At 40.9% G+C, this 17,289-nt stretch overlaps 1 protein-coding gene across 2 annotated transcripts; it reads left to right on the plus strand.

Annotated features, from left to right (window-relative positions):
• The first annotated feature begins 1,731 nt into the window (after positions 1–1,731).
• Positions 1,732–16,843, plus strand: LOC113395362 (methionine--tRNA ligase, cytoplasmic). 2 transcript variants are annotated; one of them, XM_064219450.1, is made up of 23 exons: positions 1,732–1,968; positions 2,668–2,779; positions 3,505–3,658; positions 4,067–4,210; positions 4,423–4,520; positions 4,932–5,045; positions 5,620–5,736; positions 6,216–6,291; positions 6,825–6,952; positions 8,753–9,035; positions 9,289–9,471; positions 9,760–9,861; positions 10,165–10,282; positions 10,721–10,791; positions 11,180–11,277; positions 11,722–11,870; positions 12,029–12,161; positions 12,384–12,527; positions 12,863–13,001; positions 13,909–13,977; positions 14,736–14,921; positions 15,202–15,381; positions 15,926–16,843. In XM_064219450.1, the coding sequence occupies exons 1-23, from the start codon at positions 1,866–1,868 to the stop codon at positions 16,040–16,042; spliced, it is 3,018 nt and encodes a 1,005-aa protein (XP_064075520.1). In that variant the 5' UTR covers positions 1,732–1,865; the 3' UTR covers positions 16,043–16,843. The 2 variants fall into 2 exon arrangements, with proteins under 2 accessions (XP_064075520.1, XP_064075519.1); XM_064219449.1 differs by having other exon boundaries at positions 1,733–1,968; positions 2,656–2,779.
• Positions 16,844–17,289: the final 446 nt, after the last annotated feature.

The raw sequence follows: 17,289 nt of genomic DNA on the forward strand, positions 1-17,289 counted from the left end.
AGTTTAACTACAGGCAGGGGTACATGTCAGTCACCTCCTCGTGGTGTACTCTGGGAAACGGGACCGGCTTGAGCTTGCTCGTCGGCCACGGCTAAGACTGGCGGGAGGGATGCCGCGGGGCTGCTCCTGATACGTCCCTGATCGGCGTCAGGGCGGACCATGTGAGTAGCTCGGAGGAAGTGGGAGGGCTCGCTACTCGAGCCTCCCAGGTGTTTTACACCGGCGGTCGGCGGCGGAGCCTACCATCTTATCTGCCGCAGGGCGTCAGCCTCGTTGACGCCCAGCCTCCAGTGGCGGACTAGGGGGAGTTCGCCACATTCCCACAAGGAGGATGAGAGGGAAGGCGCGCACTAGGCGCGCTTTCCATGAATATTCAGCCGCCTTACGGCTGCTGCCGCTGGTGGGATCGCGGTTACATGCCCTTGGCGATCCCGTGGCCTCACCACTCGGCGGCATGGTGGAAACCCGAGGATGGTTTTAGTAAGTAGGACAGGGCATTAGCATTAGCGTGTCCTGGCACGGGGCATTAGATCCCGGTTGAGTCCCACATACCCGTCCCGGTCCCCCGACCGTGCGGCATGCGTAAATGCATTTCCTCCTCGTAAAACGTAAAAGAAAAGTGTAACTACAGGCACAAGGGACATAACATCTTAGTTCCCAAGATTGGTGGCGCATTGGCGAAGTAAGGGATGGTTAATATTTCTAACAGCGCCAATGTCTATGGGTGTTGGTGAACATATAGCATCAGGTGGCCCATATGCTATGATATAATAAAAATATATATTAAAAAAAAGGCTGATTATGTTTATATGTTTTTATAAAAAAAAAATACAAAATGCAAAACCATACTTCCATTTATATCTGTACATATATTCCATACTATTTAAATTTTACATTAGCAGCCTGTGCATTTCCCACTGCTGGTCTAAGGCCTCCTCTCCTTTTGAGGAGAAGGTATGGAGCATATTCAACCACGCTGCTCCAATGCGGGTTGGTCGAAACTACATGTAGCAGAATTTCGTTGAAGTTAGACACATGCAGGTTTCCTCACGACGTTTTCTTTCACAGCCATACTATATATACAAATATATTATATTACTCGCTTGTGGAGAGAGGCCTCCAGTAAATACAGCCCTGAACGGTCGGTATACTAGTTTAAACAACTAGATTTAAACATTCACTATATACTTAATTATTATGATTGAGTTATAAATTGTCCTAGACCCTAATCATACATAGTTGTCTTGCAAACTAATCAAAGGCGAAACAATTTTACTAATTTTTAATGATTTTAAACATTCTTAACAAGTATATGTTTAATATTTATTTCCAAGCTTCGTAATCTTCGTAGGAACCATGACAAATATTTAAAATTTAACTTACAACAATGTGTAAAATAATGTCTACAATTTTTGTAATATATGACAAATAAATTACGAAAAAGAAATAACGTACGTGGAAGGAATAACGTATCTGGACGTGGAAGGCGAGCCGGAAGATTTGAAGCTACTGATAACGTTTTTTGTCTTCATCATAAAAAAAGTTAATTTTAATGGAAGTGTTCACATAAAAACTGCAATTTATTGCTATAATTTATCATAGCAATATTGTATTTGTTTAATTGTCGTAGTATATAGAAATCTTAAATCAGTCAGGTTTTTAAATTTAAATGCTACATCAATAAATAATATGCTTAGAGAGCTAGCAATACTTTTTAAGTAACGTCATCGTGAGCTGTCAGTGTCATAGGTCATGCAAACTTAATGGAAATAGTCAGGTGCCAGCTCCAATAAGAATTACCAATTAGGTTATGTTACACGCAAGTTAGGCTTTTTGTACCATATATATAATATAATTAAGTAATAATGAAGATATATACGAACGATAATAATACCGCAACTCTAAAGTTGTTAATAGCGGCAAATTTAGCCGGCAAAAAGATAGAACTAAAGAAAGCAACTTTCGAAGGTAGTATTCTATATTTTATTTACAGATTTTATAAAAAAATAAATATTAAAAAGACATGATCAATACTATATACAATAATACTATATACCGTTAGGTTTATATTTTATAATTTTGCTGTTTTTCTGTTATTGATAAAGTTTTATTTATCGTAGTGTTAAGAATGATATAATTACATCAGTTTTTTTATTCTTACTCATTTTAACGCTGTTTTTCATTTGTTTACGTGGTTTTCCTTATAAGTCTTATAACCTTGTCATTCTTTGCTGTATGCTGTTATTACAGAAATATTTTTAAGTAGTTTTGAATGTAATTGGATTAAATTTAATTGCAAATCAACTACTGGTATGGAATGGAGATCATATCTAAACGAACTGGCATGAATTTCAATAGTTACGCTTTTTAATCGATCACAGTATATTGTATGATTAAATATATATCTTGCATGAAATCCTGTATAGAATAGAATATATATAAAAGTTTTAAATATAACATATTTTTTAAGATATATATTTAATATGTTACTTAATTTAAAGATCCAATATGTTGGTAGAAATATTTATACTTTTCAACATAATATTTATAAGTCTATATATAAATATTAGATTAATAACATACATATCTCATCATAACTATGCATGCAACTAACTGGGTGTTGGTACTGTTACTGAGCGCTAGTCTGCACGGCAGACGTGTCCGCAGGGCCAAAGGCGCTGCCACTGCTGGAGGTAGATGACCAGCTCAGTTTCTTCAGCAGTAATGCTGCCGTGCAATATTTATTCCCAGTATTGGATCTCTCTCAAAATGGACAGTGGTGAGTTAATTTTTTAAGTGTAGTGTTAATCCTTTATCTTCTTTTATGAAGAAGGTATAAATTATACTGTTTTAATCCAATGTGGGTCAATGATGCTTATTAAACAGAATTTATATTGACATATATAGGTTTCCTCAGAAAACAATAAAATGAAAATATTTATTAAAAATGCAATATTTCTTTATTTATGTTAGTTTTATAATTAACACCTCAGAAAGAGTATTTTAATATTACTTTTGAACTTCATTATAGAACATCATATTTACATCATACATTAAAAATGTTTCTACAAATTCAAAATAAGCTTTATTTTGTCAATTTAATATAAAGCTTCAACGGGCTTAGAGTGTAGTCTATTGAAAAGAACCACCAAGACACACAGTAGCACCTTTTTCATCGATCAATATTTGACTGTTTATTTAACAATACATGTTTTAAATACAATTATGTTTATGTATTCTTTTTAAAGTACTTGTTTTCACCCGCGAATTATGGGCATAGATTTTAGGCATAAAAAAAGTAGCCTATATCCTTATGGTTGTAGCTTTTTTCATACCAAATTTCATCAAATGAGTTCAAAGGTTTGGCCTTGAAGAGTTACAGACAGACAGACAAAGTAACTTTTGCATTTATAATTAGTATAGATTGATATAAAATTTCTTTTGTATTCGATATAATCTTGATCTATGAATCTAGTAGTTTTTTGTAAATGTATAACTCTGCAGTCAACAGATGCAAGAATGGGAAGCAACACGCTTACAACCGACCACAGCAGCCGTCTTGATGAGCAAGTCTGTTGCGTCGGACCTCAAGCAAGCAATGAACTCGCTGCTCTTGATGGTTGATGGGCTATTAAAAAAACATAAATATATTATTGGGGTAAGCATAATTTGACAGGCAAATTAGTCTCCTGATATATGCAAATATAGACACTGATATTTTAATTATTCCTTGCATCTCCAATCCACCACCAACCTTGTGAACTAAGTTATTATGCCCCTTGTGCCTGTAGTTACTGGATCACTCACCATTCAAAACGAAACACAGTAATACAAAGTATTGCTATTTGGCTGTAGAATATATGGTGAGTGGTTGGTACTGACACAGATGGGCCTGCACAAAGCTCTAAAACCAAGTAAACCACCAGACCACATTGGAGCAAGTGGTGGAATAATCTTTAAACTTTCTGAAAGAGAGAAGAGTCTTTAGCCCAGCGGTGGGGCTGTTACTTTTTGTTTAATTTACTTTTTATTTATTTAGTATATAAATTATAAATTCAATTTCCAGGATAAACTCTCGGCCGCTGACATATCTATATGGAGCACCCTGTATCCACTGTGTCACAACAAGGATTATCAAAAGCAATACTTAGCAGAATGCCCCAACATCATGAGATGGGCCGACGAGCTGGGATCGGCTAAGGCTATTCAGGTGAATAATATATTTCATTAAATCATACCTATTAAGTGATGACGCTGAAAACTTTTTCACGAATTCATAATGAATACCATACTTATTACCGTTATTCAAGATGTCGATAAAGGGTAACTCGTCATTTCAAGGTCCAAGTTGTTTATTTGTCAACTCCTGATGTTGTAATCGGGTTTAGGTATGCTAGTTAAATTGTTGTCGTGTTGTTCCAGGAAGCGGTGCAGCAGTGGGGCGGGTCGGTGCAGGGTCCGTTCGCGCCGACATCCGCTCTGGGCATACCGCAATTCACCAACATGGTCTCTCCTGTTGGGTGAGTTTATTAACATTAAAATAATATTAATCCTTTTTCAAGGAATGACTGTTATACCTTATTTAATTTCAAAGAGTAAAGCTTGCTATAATATTTCAACGGGTCAGGTAACGTCCACAGCCAGACAGCTGTTCCCATTCTTCATCAGTGTTAAGAATATTTTCACTATGCTGCTTATTATGCTCATGCTGAATCTTTATACAATACTTCATAATGCTATTTCCTCTCCAAATAAGCGTGTTTTAAATTTGTGTGTGTGTGTGTGGGGGGGGGTGTTTTTCGGCTTGTTGTGTATTAAAATAGTCATAATAGGTCAGGACCGAAACCTGCGTCGTGGTGTGGTGTGAAGGCTATTAAGTATTAAGTATTCAACATCAAGTTAAACTAGATCTTATATTTGATCGTTTGCAGGACTCCAGAATCTCAGGAAATTAGCGTCACGACAGAAGAAATAGAAGCGGCGAAGGAGAACTGGATAAACGGCGTGAAGAACTTACAAGAGCCACTGAAGAAGCAGGACGTGATGTAAGGGACATATTACCTTTATTGTGTACTGGCACTGGCAGGTGGCACGCCGCACCACCAACTTATAACTTGAGAAAGTTATTATGTCCTTTGTGCCTGTAGTTACACTGACTCACTTATCCTTCAAACCGGAATATGGCAATACAGAGTACGCTGCTTGGTGGGAGATCTGATGCGTGCTTGGTACCTATCTTGTCGGGCTTGCAAGAAGCCCAAGCACCGATTATAATATACATATATATCCTGTTATTTAACGTTATATATTTGTGTTTATATGTCAATTGTACACGTGGGTGAAGGAGAACAGCGCGAGGAACCCTGCATGTGTCTAAAATCTGCCATATAAGCTCCTAAGTTCCTCCTCCAACGGAGAGGATTCGTTCAAATTCAAATATCTTCATTAAATTTAGAAGTATTACACTTTCTCATTGATTGTCAAAATTCTACCACCCGTTCGGTAACAAACACCTCAGTACTGAAAAGGAACCGGCGAAAGTACCTTTTTTTTCCTTTTATTGTTCGTAAAATATTGAATAATGATCCTGATGTCTGATACGCGTTTATTCTGTTCCAGCTTACCGGTGAAGGGTCGGAGGAACGTCCTGATAACGTCGGCCCTCCCCTACGTGAACAACGTGCCGCACCTCGGGAACATCATCGGCTGTGTGCTCTCCGCCGACATCTTCGCCAGGTGGGGGGGGAGGGGGGCATGTCACTAGTATTAATAATTTCATATCCACAACAATGGATCGTTAAAAAATAATTATTTTTTAGTCAACATATTCAGCAATTCAGCAAAATTTGTGTAATCGAGATATTTATATATTAAATCAATATAATTCAATGAGATGACAGTTCAAAGGGCGGCCATGTTTGACGTTTACGGGTGCGTTCAGTGCGTTCCAAATAACAATTACGTGCAAGGAACGCGGAAAATTCATATAAATTAACCGTAAAATGTTTAATTTTATTTATTTTACCCGAGCGAAGCCGCGTGTTTCCTCTAGTATTTTTATAATTGGGACCTTACAATTTGAGTTCAGTAATTAAGTTTATTTACAATTCATTTTAGTCCACTCATTACTTGTCCCGGGGCCTCTGGACCTCCAAATCCGATCCTGCTTTTAATACTTTAGGCCCTCAACACGTATGTTTACACATATGTCGCAGGTACTGTCGCCTGTGTGACTACAACTCCCTGTTCATCTGCGGGACTGACGAGTACGGAACGGCTACAGAAACGAAGGTATGACTTCTTCATTAACAATCGTACCACTAAATATATTCAATGAATATTAACTTTGCTATGTAATATAAACGGTCCACTGCTGGACATAAGCTCCACAGACTCGGCTCCAAGGAGAAGGTCCAGGGCAGAAGTTAAACCAACACGTGCAATTTTCCTCATTATGTTTTTCTGCAACACCGAGCACTGGCTGCTCGTGCTGACTTCGCTCGGCTACGTTACAGGTTCTGTCACACGTTATTTTTGCGAAACTAATCGTTGAAGCAACGCCCGCAATGGAAGCTCTCAAAGGGAATCATTTTCCCACGTTTTTGCAACGTTATCGTATCGGTTTTAGCGTGATGGTATGGAGCCTGTAGCCTTTCTCGGTAAGTGTACTAACTAACGCTGAAATAATTTTTAAATCGGACCAGTAGTTCCCGAGGTTGGCGTGTTCAAACAAACATACAAACGAACTCTTCAGCTTTGTAATATTCGTAGTGATAAATCCGCTGGACCGTTTGGGATGTCCCTAATGTAGTATCGCTCGGCAGGCTCTGGAGGAGGGCGTCACCCCGCGGGAGATCTGCGACAAATACCACACGATACACGAGGCGGTGTACCGCTGGTTCGACATCGGGTTCGACTACTTCGGCCGCACGAGCACGCCGGAGCAGACCGAGTGAGTTGTGTACTCCGAGTCTAGTCATCTTCAGTGTTTTCATTGAGATATCTCGTTTTCTGTGTCTCTTGACGAGTTCTCACCGAATATATTCTTTATGGTTTAGGTTTTAGGTTTTATTGGATATTTTAAAGATATTTAAAAGTCTTAATCATGACATCGATGTGTATGTGGGATGTAGGGTTGAAAGAAACCACGAAATATCCACAATTTATATTGTCGTGCCGCCATCGTGTCTCCTTTATCTCTCTCTCGCTCACACCTACATAATTCTCTGTCGTGCTGTCTCTGTCATCATTGCACTATTATACTCTTGCTGTAACATTCCCACGTGTGTATATCATTAATCCGCGCTCATTTCCTAATTAGTTAAATCTTAATAATGTATGACGATTACTGTCATTAAAGGCCGATTTTTATACTTCCGTCGTTGAACAGAATATTTTTATTGTTAAATCTACTTCTCGTTCATTTTATGTATATACGACTTATAATTATGTAATAAGTAAATATTAAGTTATAATTTTAATATAATAAATCTATATCCTTATAAATTTTTTATGTTTCAAAGAATGTTTAAGTAAATTTCTACATAAATTTAAATTTCTTATCAAATTTCATAATATATTTTTCACTATCGAAAGTGCCCGGCTCTAGCAAAACAACGGAAGCTGGAATGACACTATTTGGACGTTTAAGTAGTAAGCATAGTAATGCATGGGAGAAATCACAGAACGCTATCGGCGTATTCCGTGATTCATCCAAAGCATTTGATTGCGTAGAGCACGAAACACTTTTGTACCAGGTCAAACGTTACGAAGTATATGGTAAAGCTTAATCTGATTGCTGCACACTCGAATCAAATAATTCAACGGGTGTCTGTTAATGGAATAAAGTCATCTGGATCTGTATTAAGAATGGGCGTTCCACAAGGATCAATGTTGGTTCCTTTTATATTTTTGTTCTATATAAATGATCTTCCTTTTAATGTTAAAGGTATTTATGATATTTTATTTGTTGATAATACCTCATTACTACAACCTGAGTTTGACAATGTAAACAATATATTATCACTAATAGAAAGTCGGTTTAAAACACTAATTTAGTTCTAAGTGTTAAAAATCAAAATGCATATGTTTGCCTTACGTAATGTCAGAATTAAGTTGACTTTGATCAATAGTGATCTAAATGTAACCGATACTACTGTATTGCTATGAATCAATTTAAACTCAAAACTTCAGTGGAACCCTTAGTTCATAGACTTAACACACACGATTAGAAAAGTTAGACAACTAATTGATGTTGATACTGCTCGATTGGTTACTTTCAAAGTATTATATGTTACGGCATTTAGGCTTTGGTGATATAATAGGTAATTAAAATGGCGGAAAAGAGTAGCTACTGAGTCTATTACCGGTTCTTCTCGGTAGAATCTATTTACCGAGCCGGTGGAAGGTTCACATTTAATAAAAATATAAAATATAACGGTAACAAGACGATTCAAAAGTCCCTCTACGATATGAATCTACTCGAATAAATAATATTTTAATTCGATTTCATGTATGAAATTATATAATCATGACAACAGGGTTGCTGTCGCTATAAAAATGAGTTTTTCTTTTAAATCTTAAGTTTTGCACAATTGACGTTGCATCTCTACGCAACTGTTATTTTTTACTTTAATAAGTGCGATTTTATCTTAAAATGGTACAACGGAGAAGCGTCCTGTGTGCGGGGATTCAGGACAATACCTACTGTCGAAATGAATATGTGATTTCGGTACGCTGTGACGTCACACAGGATAGCGCAGAAGATGTTCCTAAAGCTGATGGACAACGGGTTCATCAGCAAGCAGTCGGTGGACCAGCAGTTCTGCGAGAGGTGCCAGCGGTTCCTGGCGGACCGGTTCGTGGAGGGCACGTGCCCGCACGCGGGCTGCGGCTACGAGGACGCGCGGGGCGACCAGTGCGACGCGTGCGGCCGCCTCGTCAACGCCGCCGACCTCGTGCGCCCGCGCTGCAAGCTGTGCGCCGCGCCGCCCGCGCTGCGCGCCAGCGAGCAGATGTTCCTCGAGCTCGGACAGGTTGGACCGGCCCGGCCGCGGGACCGAGTGCGGGAGTGGGCGGTTGGGTCGCTTTTCGTTTTTGCCATACACGGATGATCCGTTCCACTGTAGTACCCGAGGTACCGTATGCTCCGATGGAAAGTTCGCTACTTTTTAAAGTTGACCAGAAACGAGCTAATTATGATAGCGTATTCGATTCCAAATGCTGAAAAACCAAAGGTGTAGTTTCAAGGTCGACACTCCGGCGGTACTAATGTCGAAGCCCGCGCAGCTGGAGCCGGCGCTGCGCGCGTGGGCGGCGGGCGCGGCGGGCGCGGCGGGCGCGGCGGGCGGCTGGTCGGGCCCCGCGCGCGCCGCGTCCCGCGCGTGGCTGCGCGAGGCGCTGCGCGCGCGCGCCGTCACGCGCGACCTGCGCTGGGGCGTCCCCGTGCCGCTGCCCGCCTGCCGCGACAAGGTGCGAGCCCCCGGCGAAACCCTAACATTGTTTCTTAGCTCGTAATCACTTCCGGCCGAGTCCGCTCGGGACAAACGAGTGTCCGACCTCGGGCACCCGACGGCGACCCTCGCGTCGCTATATAGATATTCACTAACTTCGCCGACGTGCAAAACGCCATTTTTTACGAATCCAACGTGACCGTTGCTGTCGTAGCGGATCAAGGTCGAAGTTATTTAATGATCTTTCGTCAACCTGTCATCTGAGTAAGATATATAGTCATGTATGTGCCTAATTATACTCGTGCAGGTGTTCTACGTGTGGTTCGACGCGCCCATCGGCTACCTCAGCATAACGCAGTGCGCCACCGGGCAGTACGAAAAGTGGTGGAAGAAAAACAAGGATTATGATGTACGTGTGCTCTACCACCGAATTAATCTAGCTTATGACATCTCTAACCATGAGGTCCTGTATTCCTACCAGATATCCCCAGGTGGATTAATAACTTCTCAATAGCGAGCCGGACTTGGTAGTTGTCAGTAATTACCCTCCCGTGGAATCAGAAAACTCCACTCCAGGAACTCCAGTGAAGCCCAATGACTTGAATGATCTAACGTGGGGTCTGAACCCATTGTCCCGGAATCTGCATCATTATAAGCCAGTATTTTTATAATAAATATTAATGTTAAGTGTACAGTTGGTCCTCTCCCCCAGGTGAAGCTGTACCAGTTCATGGCGAAGGACAACGTGCCGTTCCACGTGGTCATGTTCCCCGCCACCGTCATCGGAGTCAACGAGGGGCACTTGCTGGTCGACCACGTGTTCGCCACCGGTGAGAACGCTCCCACATACTCGTATGCAGATAAAAGTATATTATTATTTCGAGGTTTCAAATGTTGATACGAATGGACAGGAATGGTGGTTCTTGCGAACGAAAGTATGTGAACAATTTTTGTTGATCTGAAACTCGTCTCATCAATTTTATGATAACACTCACCGTTTACGAGATAAATGCATATTTACATTTGACCTTGAATACTTTTTTCACCGCACAATAGAGACATAAAAAAGTTAATTTCTTTTCGAATTATTATGAATTGAAATGTCTATTTTGATCGGGCTTAAATAAGTGCCGAGCGCCCCGTTTTTGAATTGAATCAAATTCCTTTATTCAGTATAAAAGTATTATACTTACTTATCGTTAAAATAAACACCACCACCGGTACCACTAGTATCGACGTGTCTAAATGTTACTGATGATCTTTTGCAGAGTACTTAAACTACGAAGATGGCAAATTTTCGAAATCCCGTGGTGTTGGTGTGTTCGGTACCGACGCCCAGGTATGTGATATTGTTTGGGGTTATAGTGTGATTAATAACCCACTGCTGGGCAAAGCCTATCGTATTGAGATGATCATTATAAAACGCTACTCCGTCTCGAAGCGGATTCGTCAGTTGATTATATAACCAAATTTCACCATAATATTTTAATTCCCAAGACTGCCTGTAAATTTCTTTGCTGGGCTAAGGACTCCTCTCCCATTTTGAGGAAAAGGTTAGGAGCATATTCCACCACGCTGCGGATTATTGGCGATGTAAGGGCGCCAATCTAAAGTCTAAAAAGTCCTTAGATTTATTAACGTGGCTAGTTAGGCCGCAAATATCTTTCTCGTATATTAATATAAAAAAAATTAAAAAAGGACAAAATTAATATAAAAATGTTTACCAGGAAACCGGTATACCGTCGGACGTGTGGCGGTTCTACCTCACCAGCATCCGGCCGGAGACGTCCGACTCCAGCTTCAGTTGGGCGGAACTCGGGACCAGGTTCGTTGCTACTCGTTTTCTTATATTTGTCCGTCTGTATCGCTTTTGAGAGGTTATTTTATCGTCGTTATACGTTCGCACTTCACTCAATTGCATGACACAGATTTAAAATGTCCCATAGTTGGGCTAAGGTCTCAATTCCCTCTGAGGAAGTGACTTAATATTGTCGCAAACCTTACGTTTAAATATTCAAAGTGATTTTATAATGAACTACAAACTGTTTTTGATTAATGACTATTTGTTTATACTACGACATTATTTCGTTTAACTACATATATTTAGGTTTCACTTCCGAAGTGCCGAGAAAAATTAGCCTTTTTTACATTTTCAATGAATACCAAGGATTATTTAAGATCCCAGCCAATGATGACAATTGAAGGTCAGACTTGTTTGTGAACGTTCACTACTCCTGCCGGAATGAGCTGCCATAGTGTTTCCGCGCAGGAACAACTCCGAGCTGCTCAACAACCTGGGCAACTTCTGCCACCGCTCGCTGAGCTTCTGCGCGAACACCTTCAAGGGAGTGCTGCCCGACGCCCAGCTCGCGGCGGCCGACTACGAGCTGTTCGCGCTCGTCAACAGAGAAGTCGCCGGTAGCTTGTTTGCTTTGATAAGTTAGAGGGGGGGGGGGGGCGTAGTAATTATTTTGATTAAAGATTACTTTGTCTTCGTATGTAAGTCATATGAGTTATTGTGTGTTGAAAAAATAGTGGTCGTTGGCCATTAGCAGTAAAGTTGTGGTCGGTGGTAGGGTTCGTGCAGCACATGGAGAAGGGGCGCCTGCGTGAGGCGCTCCGCTGTGTGCTGAGTGTGTCGCGTCTGGGCAACCAGCACATGCAGAGCAGCCAGCCCTGGGTGCTGCTGCGGGGAGACGAGCAGGACAAGTGAGTAAATGGAAATCTTAGACAAAAGCCACAGCCCGCAAACGTCCGAGCGCCGTGCGACGGCGTCGTCTCCTTCCGATTGGAAGCGGAGAGTCATTCCACCGCCGCGCCGGAGCTCCGACACGGCCGGCGGTAACGGACGTCGAGTCGGTCACTCCCGCGCCCTCAGGGAGGCCGCGAGGGGGGGCTGCGTGTGACGCGTGTGTGTGTGTGTGTACGCAGGGCGCGCGGCGCGACGGCGGTGTGCGTGTGCTGCCAGCTGGTGGCGCTGCTGGCGGCGCTGCTGGCGCCCTTCGTGCCGCGCGCGGCTGCCCGGCTGCGCGACCAGCTGCGCCTCACGCCCGACCAGCTCAGGATCAACCCCGAGTGAGTTCTTGCTTACGTTTTGTATTCGTTTCATTTTCTCCCGCATTAATACGCAGTGGCTTCGGAGTACCTACTGGGTTTCTTGTCGATTCTTCTCGGATGATCTACTTGCCAAACAGATTCAACGCCTACTTAAATAAAGAATATTTTTATTTTTGATTTTGATTCATTATATCTGCACAAGGGATACTTAAACAATACCACAGTAAAAATATACCCTATTAAAACTTTTGTACGACTCACTCTACAAAACGAATTAAATTTAAATATTCATTCATTCGACGAAAACTTATAAACAATAACATACTAATATAATAATGACTATATTCGTCTAGGAAACCATCGCTAATCCAGTACTTACCGCCTGGCCACGTGATCGGCAAGCCGGAGCCGCTGTTCGCGAAACTGGAACCGGAAATGTTGGAAAAACTCAAAGCGAAATACGCGGGAACACAGAGCGAGAGAGCCAAGAAGGTGGGTTACTAAAGTATTGCAATAATATAGACTTACTTAAGTTCTCGTGTAGCAAAAATTGTATAAAATTGGCTAAGATTTCAATCTATTAAATTTGATTTAGCAACGTTAATTATCAGAATTTCTATTGATTTTTATTCGCATAAATAATAGACAATGTCGAAAGGCAATGCCTTAGATAATGGCAACATTTTATATTGTGAGAGATCAGAATTGCTTAAAACACAATTAGACTTTTAGTTTCTGTTACATATACATCAGGTGATTAACTTTAACAACACGATGCAGGTTCAATAATAATAATAATAATACTCGTTACGATTGTCAATCAAGTGAACCCTCCGACGGCTAAAAAACGAATGTCGAACGTACGTAGGTCGTCGACGCCTTTCTACAATATACTAATAAATTATACTAACTGTAAAAATACAAAACGAACAAACATTATCCGGCTCGAAGGACCATTTTAATTTCTAAAAAACTTGACTTATTTACATACATTCAATTGAAATGGTCTAGTAGATTCAACATCGTGGATCATCCGATCGAGGATTGAGGCTCCGTACACGGACACTATTTTGTGTGTATCCGGTGTTCGTCGTGGGTGGAACACATCATTATGAAACCTGTGTAAGGTGGACGGACATGTTCCATATAAATATTAGGAACCCAGGAAAGACCGCTAGACCCCCCCCCCCGCCATGTGTATAATATACAACTCAATCTATTCAGAATACGGAATATTATTTATCTGAAGCAAAAAGAGGTCGTTACAATAAATGTTAATTACCAAATAGGAATCCTCACTCGTACACACATATTCAATAAACACGTGATCGAAATCAGTGTACTGTGATGTGTGTGTGTGAATGTGCAAGTAAGTAATAGACAATATGTATGTTTTCAGCAAAACGGGGCCTCGAAAGGCGCAGCGCCCGCCAGCGCCGCCGAACTGGAGGCCGCCGTCGCGGCGCAGGTGAGCCCCCGCGAGGGTGGGCTAGCGACCCTATCGTGATTTCTTTATGAGACAGGGCGACACTCACATTGCAGTATTGGTACAAGGAACGAACACAAATAGAGTCAGTGACTCTTTTGTGGGGCAATGTATACGGCTCTAGGACAGGATCACAGAAAGCGATCAAATTGCCAAAATTAAATAAATGTTGTAGATCGCATTGCGAAAGGTTTTTATACGATTAGTGAGTTTATGGTTGATCGCTATCAATCACCTTGGGAGGGAAAAGTATTAAAGATTATGATATTGATTATATGTTATATGTAATAAGCATAAATATACAAAATAAAAAAGAAAAACCTGGTAATATTTTGTTGGTTCTTCTCAGGTCAGGGTAATTTCATTCGATTTGGTTTGATCAGTATTTTAAATCACACCAAGTTATTATTAAAGTTCAGGTGCTGATCGACTATGGACAGATTGCGAACCACTGCTAGTATCACTTATCATTTTCATTTATTATTCTGACTGTACGCTTTGGTGTGGTGACTTGATATAAGGTAAAAGATCTCAAGATCCTGGGTTCAATCCCCACAAAAGTTGTCTGACCCTGCAAAAGCACGTCAGACCTGCCCCTGAACTCTTTCCCATCGTTTTGAATCAGCCGTCCCATCGGATTATAGGAGTGAGGGAGTATAGAGTGCACCTGTGTTTGTGCACACACTTGTGCACTATAAGAGTCCATGACATCATCATCATTATCCTAATTCTGTGTGCAGGCAGATAAAGTCCGTCAAATCAAGTCGTCGACGAAAGACAAAGCGGTCGTGCAGCCGGCAGTGGACAAACTGCTCGCTCTGAAGAAACAACTTGCAGCTGCGCAGGCGCAGGGGGCGCGGGGGGCGCAGGGGGCTCCTACCGGCGCTAACGATGTTGCCAGTCTGGAAAAAGCAATTGCAGAACAGGTCGGTGTTGCTAGAGATACGAATCGTTACCTATAAACCAAATTCATTTATTCAATTCGTGACCAATGAAGTTAGAATCTTTTGTAGCCTTGTTCTTTTTAATACTAAAATATAGCAATACTTACGTCGTCGTGAGGAACCCTGCATGTGACGCGTGAAAATCTGCTACTTGTTCATACAACAACCCAGTGGAATAAGGTCCAAACACTATCTAAAAAACTCTTAGCCCAGCAGTGGGACATTCACAATTATTATTTTAAGTTATTTTTATTTTGCACAGGGTGAAAAAGTTCGACAGCTAAAAGCATCAACAAAAGACAAATCAGTTTGGCAACCGGAAGTAAACATACTGCTCGCTCTCAAGAAACAACTCGCGGATGCGCAGGCGCAGCCCGAGGCCGCCCAGAGCGCCGCCAGCGTCGCCAGCGTCGCCAGCTTAGAGAAATCTATCGCGGAACAGGTTACACACGATAACTCGACAAATATCTAAGAGTTAAACTTATTTAACTAAGCAAAATACCGAACGTTTTTTTTTAACTTTTATCAAACATTTGTATAAGTAATATGTGTTCTAAATGTGATAGTTTGTCTGTATAGTCTGTTTTTTAATTTATATAATTATGAAAAAGGATTTCGTGGTTTATTAATATTATTTAGAATAACCGCTCTGTAAAGTAGAATGTTGTGAGGAGTTGGATTGCACCTCGACCTCTGACTTAGAGGCCGACTGCTCCTACTCCTCTTAGATAAATCTACATTAAAACAAATCTTAACACTACAGTGCGACTCGGTAATAATAATAAACAAAAAGGGTTTCACGACTGGGCAAAGGCACCTAATGGCCAATAAGCTCCGAGCTCCTCTTTTAAACGTACTTTTCCCATGTGGATATCCATGTGGCAGCATGTCGTCCGACACGTGAAGGTTACCTGACCGCTGGGCTGTGCTCCAGGTCCAAACCACTTAACCCAAGAAGCTCGTCAGTTTAATTCTTTCACTTTTAGGGCGAGAAAGTCAGACAGTTGAAGGCGTCGACGAAAGACAAGTCGGTCTGGCAACCGGAAGTGAACGTCCTCCTCGATCTCAAGAAGCAACTCGCGGCGCTGCAAGTCAAGCAATAAATTATATGTATTTTAAAATATTTATATATTCCAATGAATTAAATGCATTGACGAGAAATTTAATAATTAACTTATTGTACAGTTGAGTCCCGGAACATCTAAATCAACATCTGGTTGATGTTCGGTAAAACTATTTTCACCTGCTTAGAACAGTTTAACTCAGTTTAAGTTTCAGTCTAACTCACCGCACAGAAGGTCTTACAGTGCAGCTGTGTGTGTACAGACACTATTGTATCACTTGTGATCCGACTGATGAGACGTGCTGTCCGAGGCACAGGAGAGTCCACTGCCAATTAACAAATTTCGAGAATTACATGACAAACTCAAGACTTTGAATTCCATTCCAGGATCTCAGGATCTGCAACCGTATAGTTACACCAGCTTATGATTTTGTTATTATAACTGTTCTCTGTGTACAGTAACTTTATTATATAAGATGTAACTGCTAAAGTGCTGCAGAGTTAATGGTGTTCCAATGACATTCATTTAATAAATAAATGTTTTGTTAACCGTACACTTGGAAGTACAGTTAACAAAACAATATAGAAAACTTTTATCAACGAATACCTTATGTACCAAAAGTATATTTTAAATCAAAATATACTTTATTCGGGATTGGTTCCGTCTAGTCGGGATTGCTGGGGCTCCACTGTGTATGAGATCAGGTCGTACTTGCTCAGAAACGAAGAGTATTAAACGTCGCGAGCGCTCACGTAATCGTCGCCGTGACGTTGTGTTCATACAACTTAGAGTAATATTTATTATTTTGTATTCAAACTCGTAATAAACTATTGCTAAGCGTTTCTTTGTTTTATTTCCTTTTTAGTCTATAACAAAAAACCTCAAATAATGTTGGCTTTGCCAACTAAAATTTACTTCCATGTTAAAACAAACTGATAAATAAAAAATAAAGGCAAAAACAACTGCTATGTAATGTTTTTTATTAATAAGCGATAAACATAAAAGCGAAACCCGCCCCTGATTAATTACGAAATCTCAGAACCTTTATCACGTACAAACTTGATGTTTGGCAGGTAGGTTCCTTACAGGTTGTCGACATCCGCTGAGAAAGGATTTCACGAAACTCCACCACTGAGGGGGTGAATTACGTGCGGGTAAAGCCGCAGGTTCAGCTTACTTTTATATTCTTACAACTCTGTTATTTTTCCTCCGACGTGTTGCTATCGTGACCCCTCTTTATATATCTGTCAGTCTCTCTTGCATAAACTGACGAATGGCGATCGGAA

Source organism: Vanessa tameamea, chromosome 28 (assembly GCF_037043105.1).
Source record: "Vanessa tameamea isolate UH-Manoa-2023 chromosome 28, ilVanTame1 primary haplotype, whole genome shotgun sequence".
NCBI classification, from domain to species: Eukaryota; Metazoa; Arthropoda; class Insecta; order Lepidoptera; family Nymphalidae; genus Vanessa; species Vanessa tameamea.

Excerpts from the sequence above, each read along its gene's own strand:
- LOC113395362 (XM_064219449.1), top strand. The coding sequence starts at position 1,866 with ATGAAGATATATACGAACGATAATAATACCGCAACTCTAAAGTTGTTA. Across the intron at positions 9,862-10,164 it reads AGAAAAACAAGGATTATGAT|GTGAAGCTGTACCAGTTCAT; the intron begins GTACGTGTGCTC and ends CCTCTCCCCCAG. Across the intron at positions 14,922-15,201 it reads AAAAAGCAATTGCAGAACAG|GGTGAAAAAGTTCGACAGCT; the intron begins GTCGGTGTTGCT and ends TATTTTGCACAG.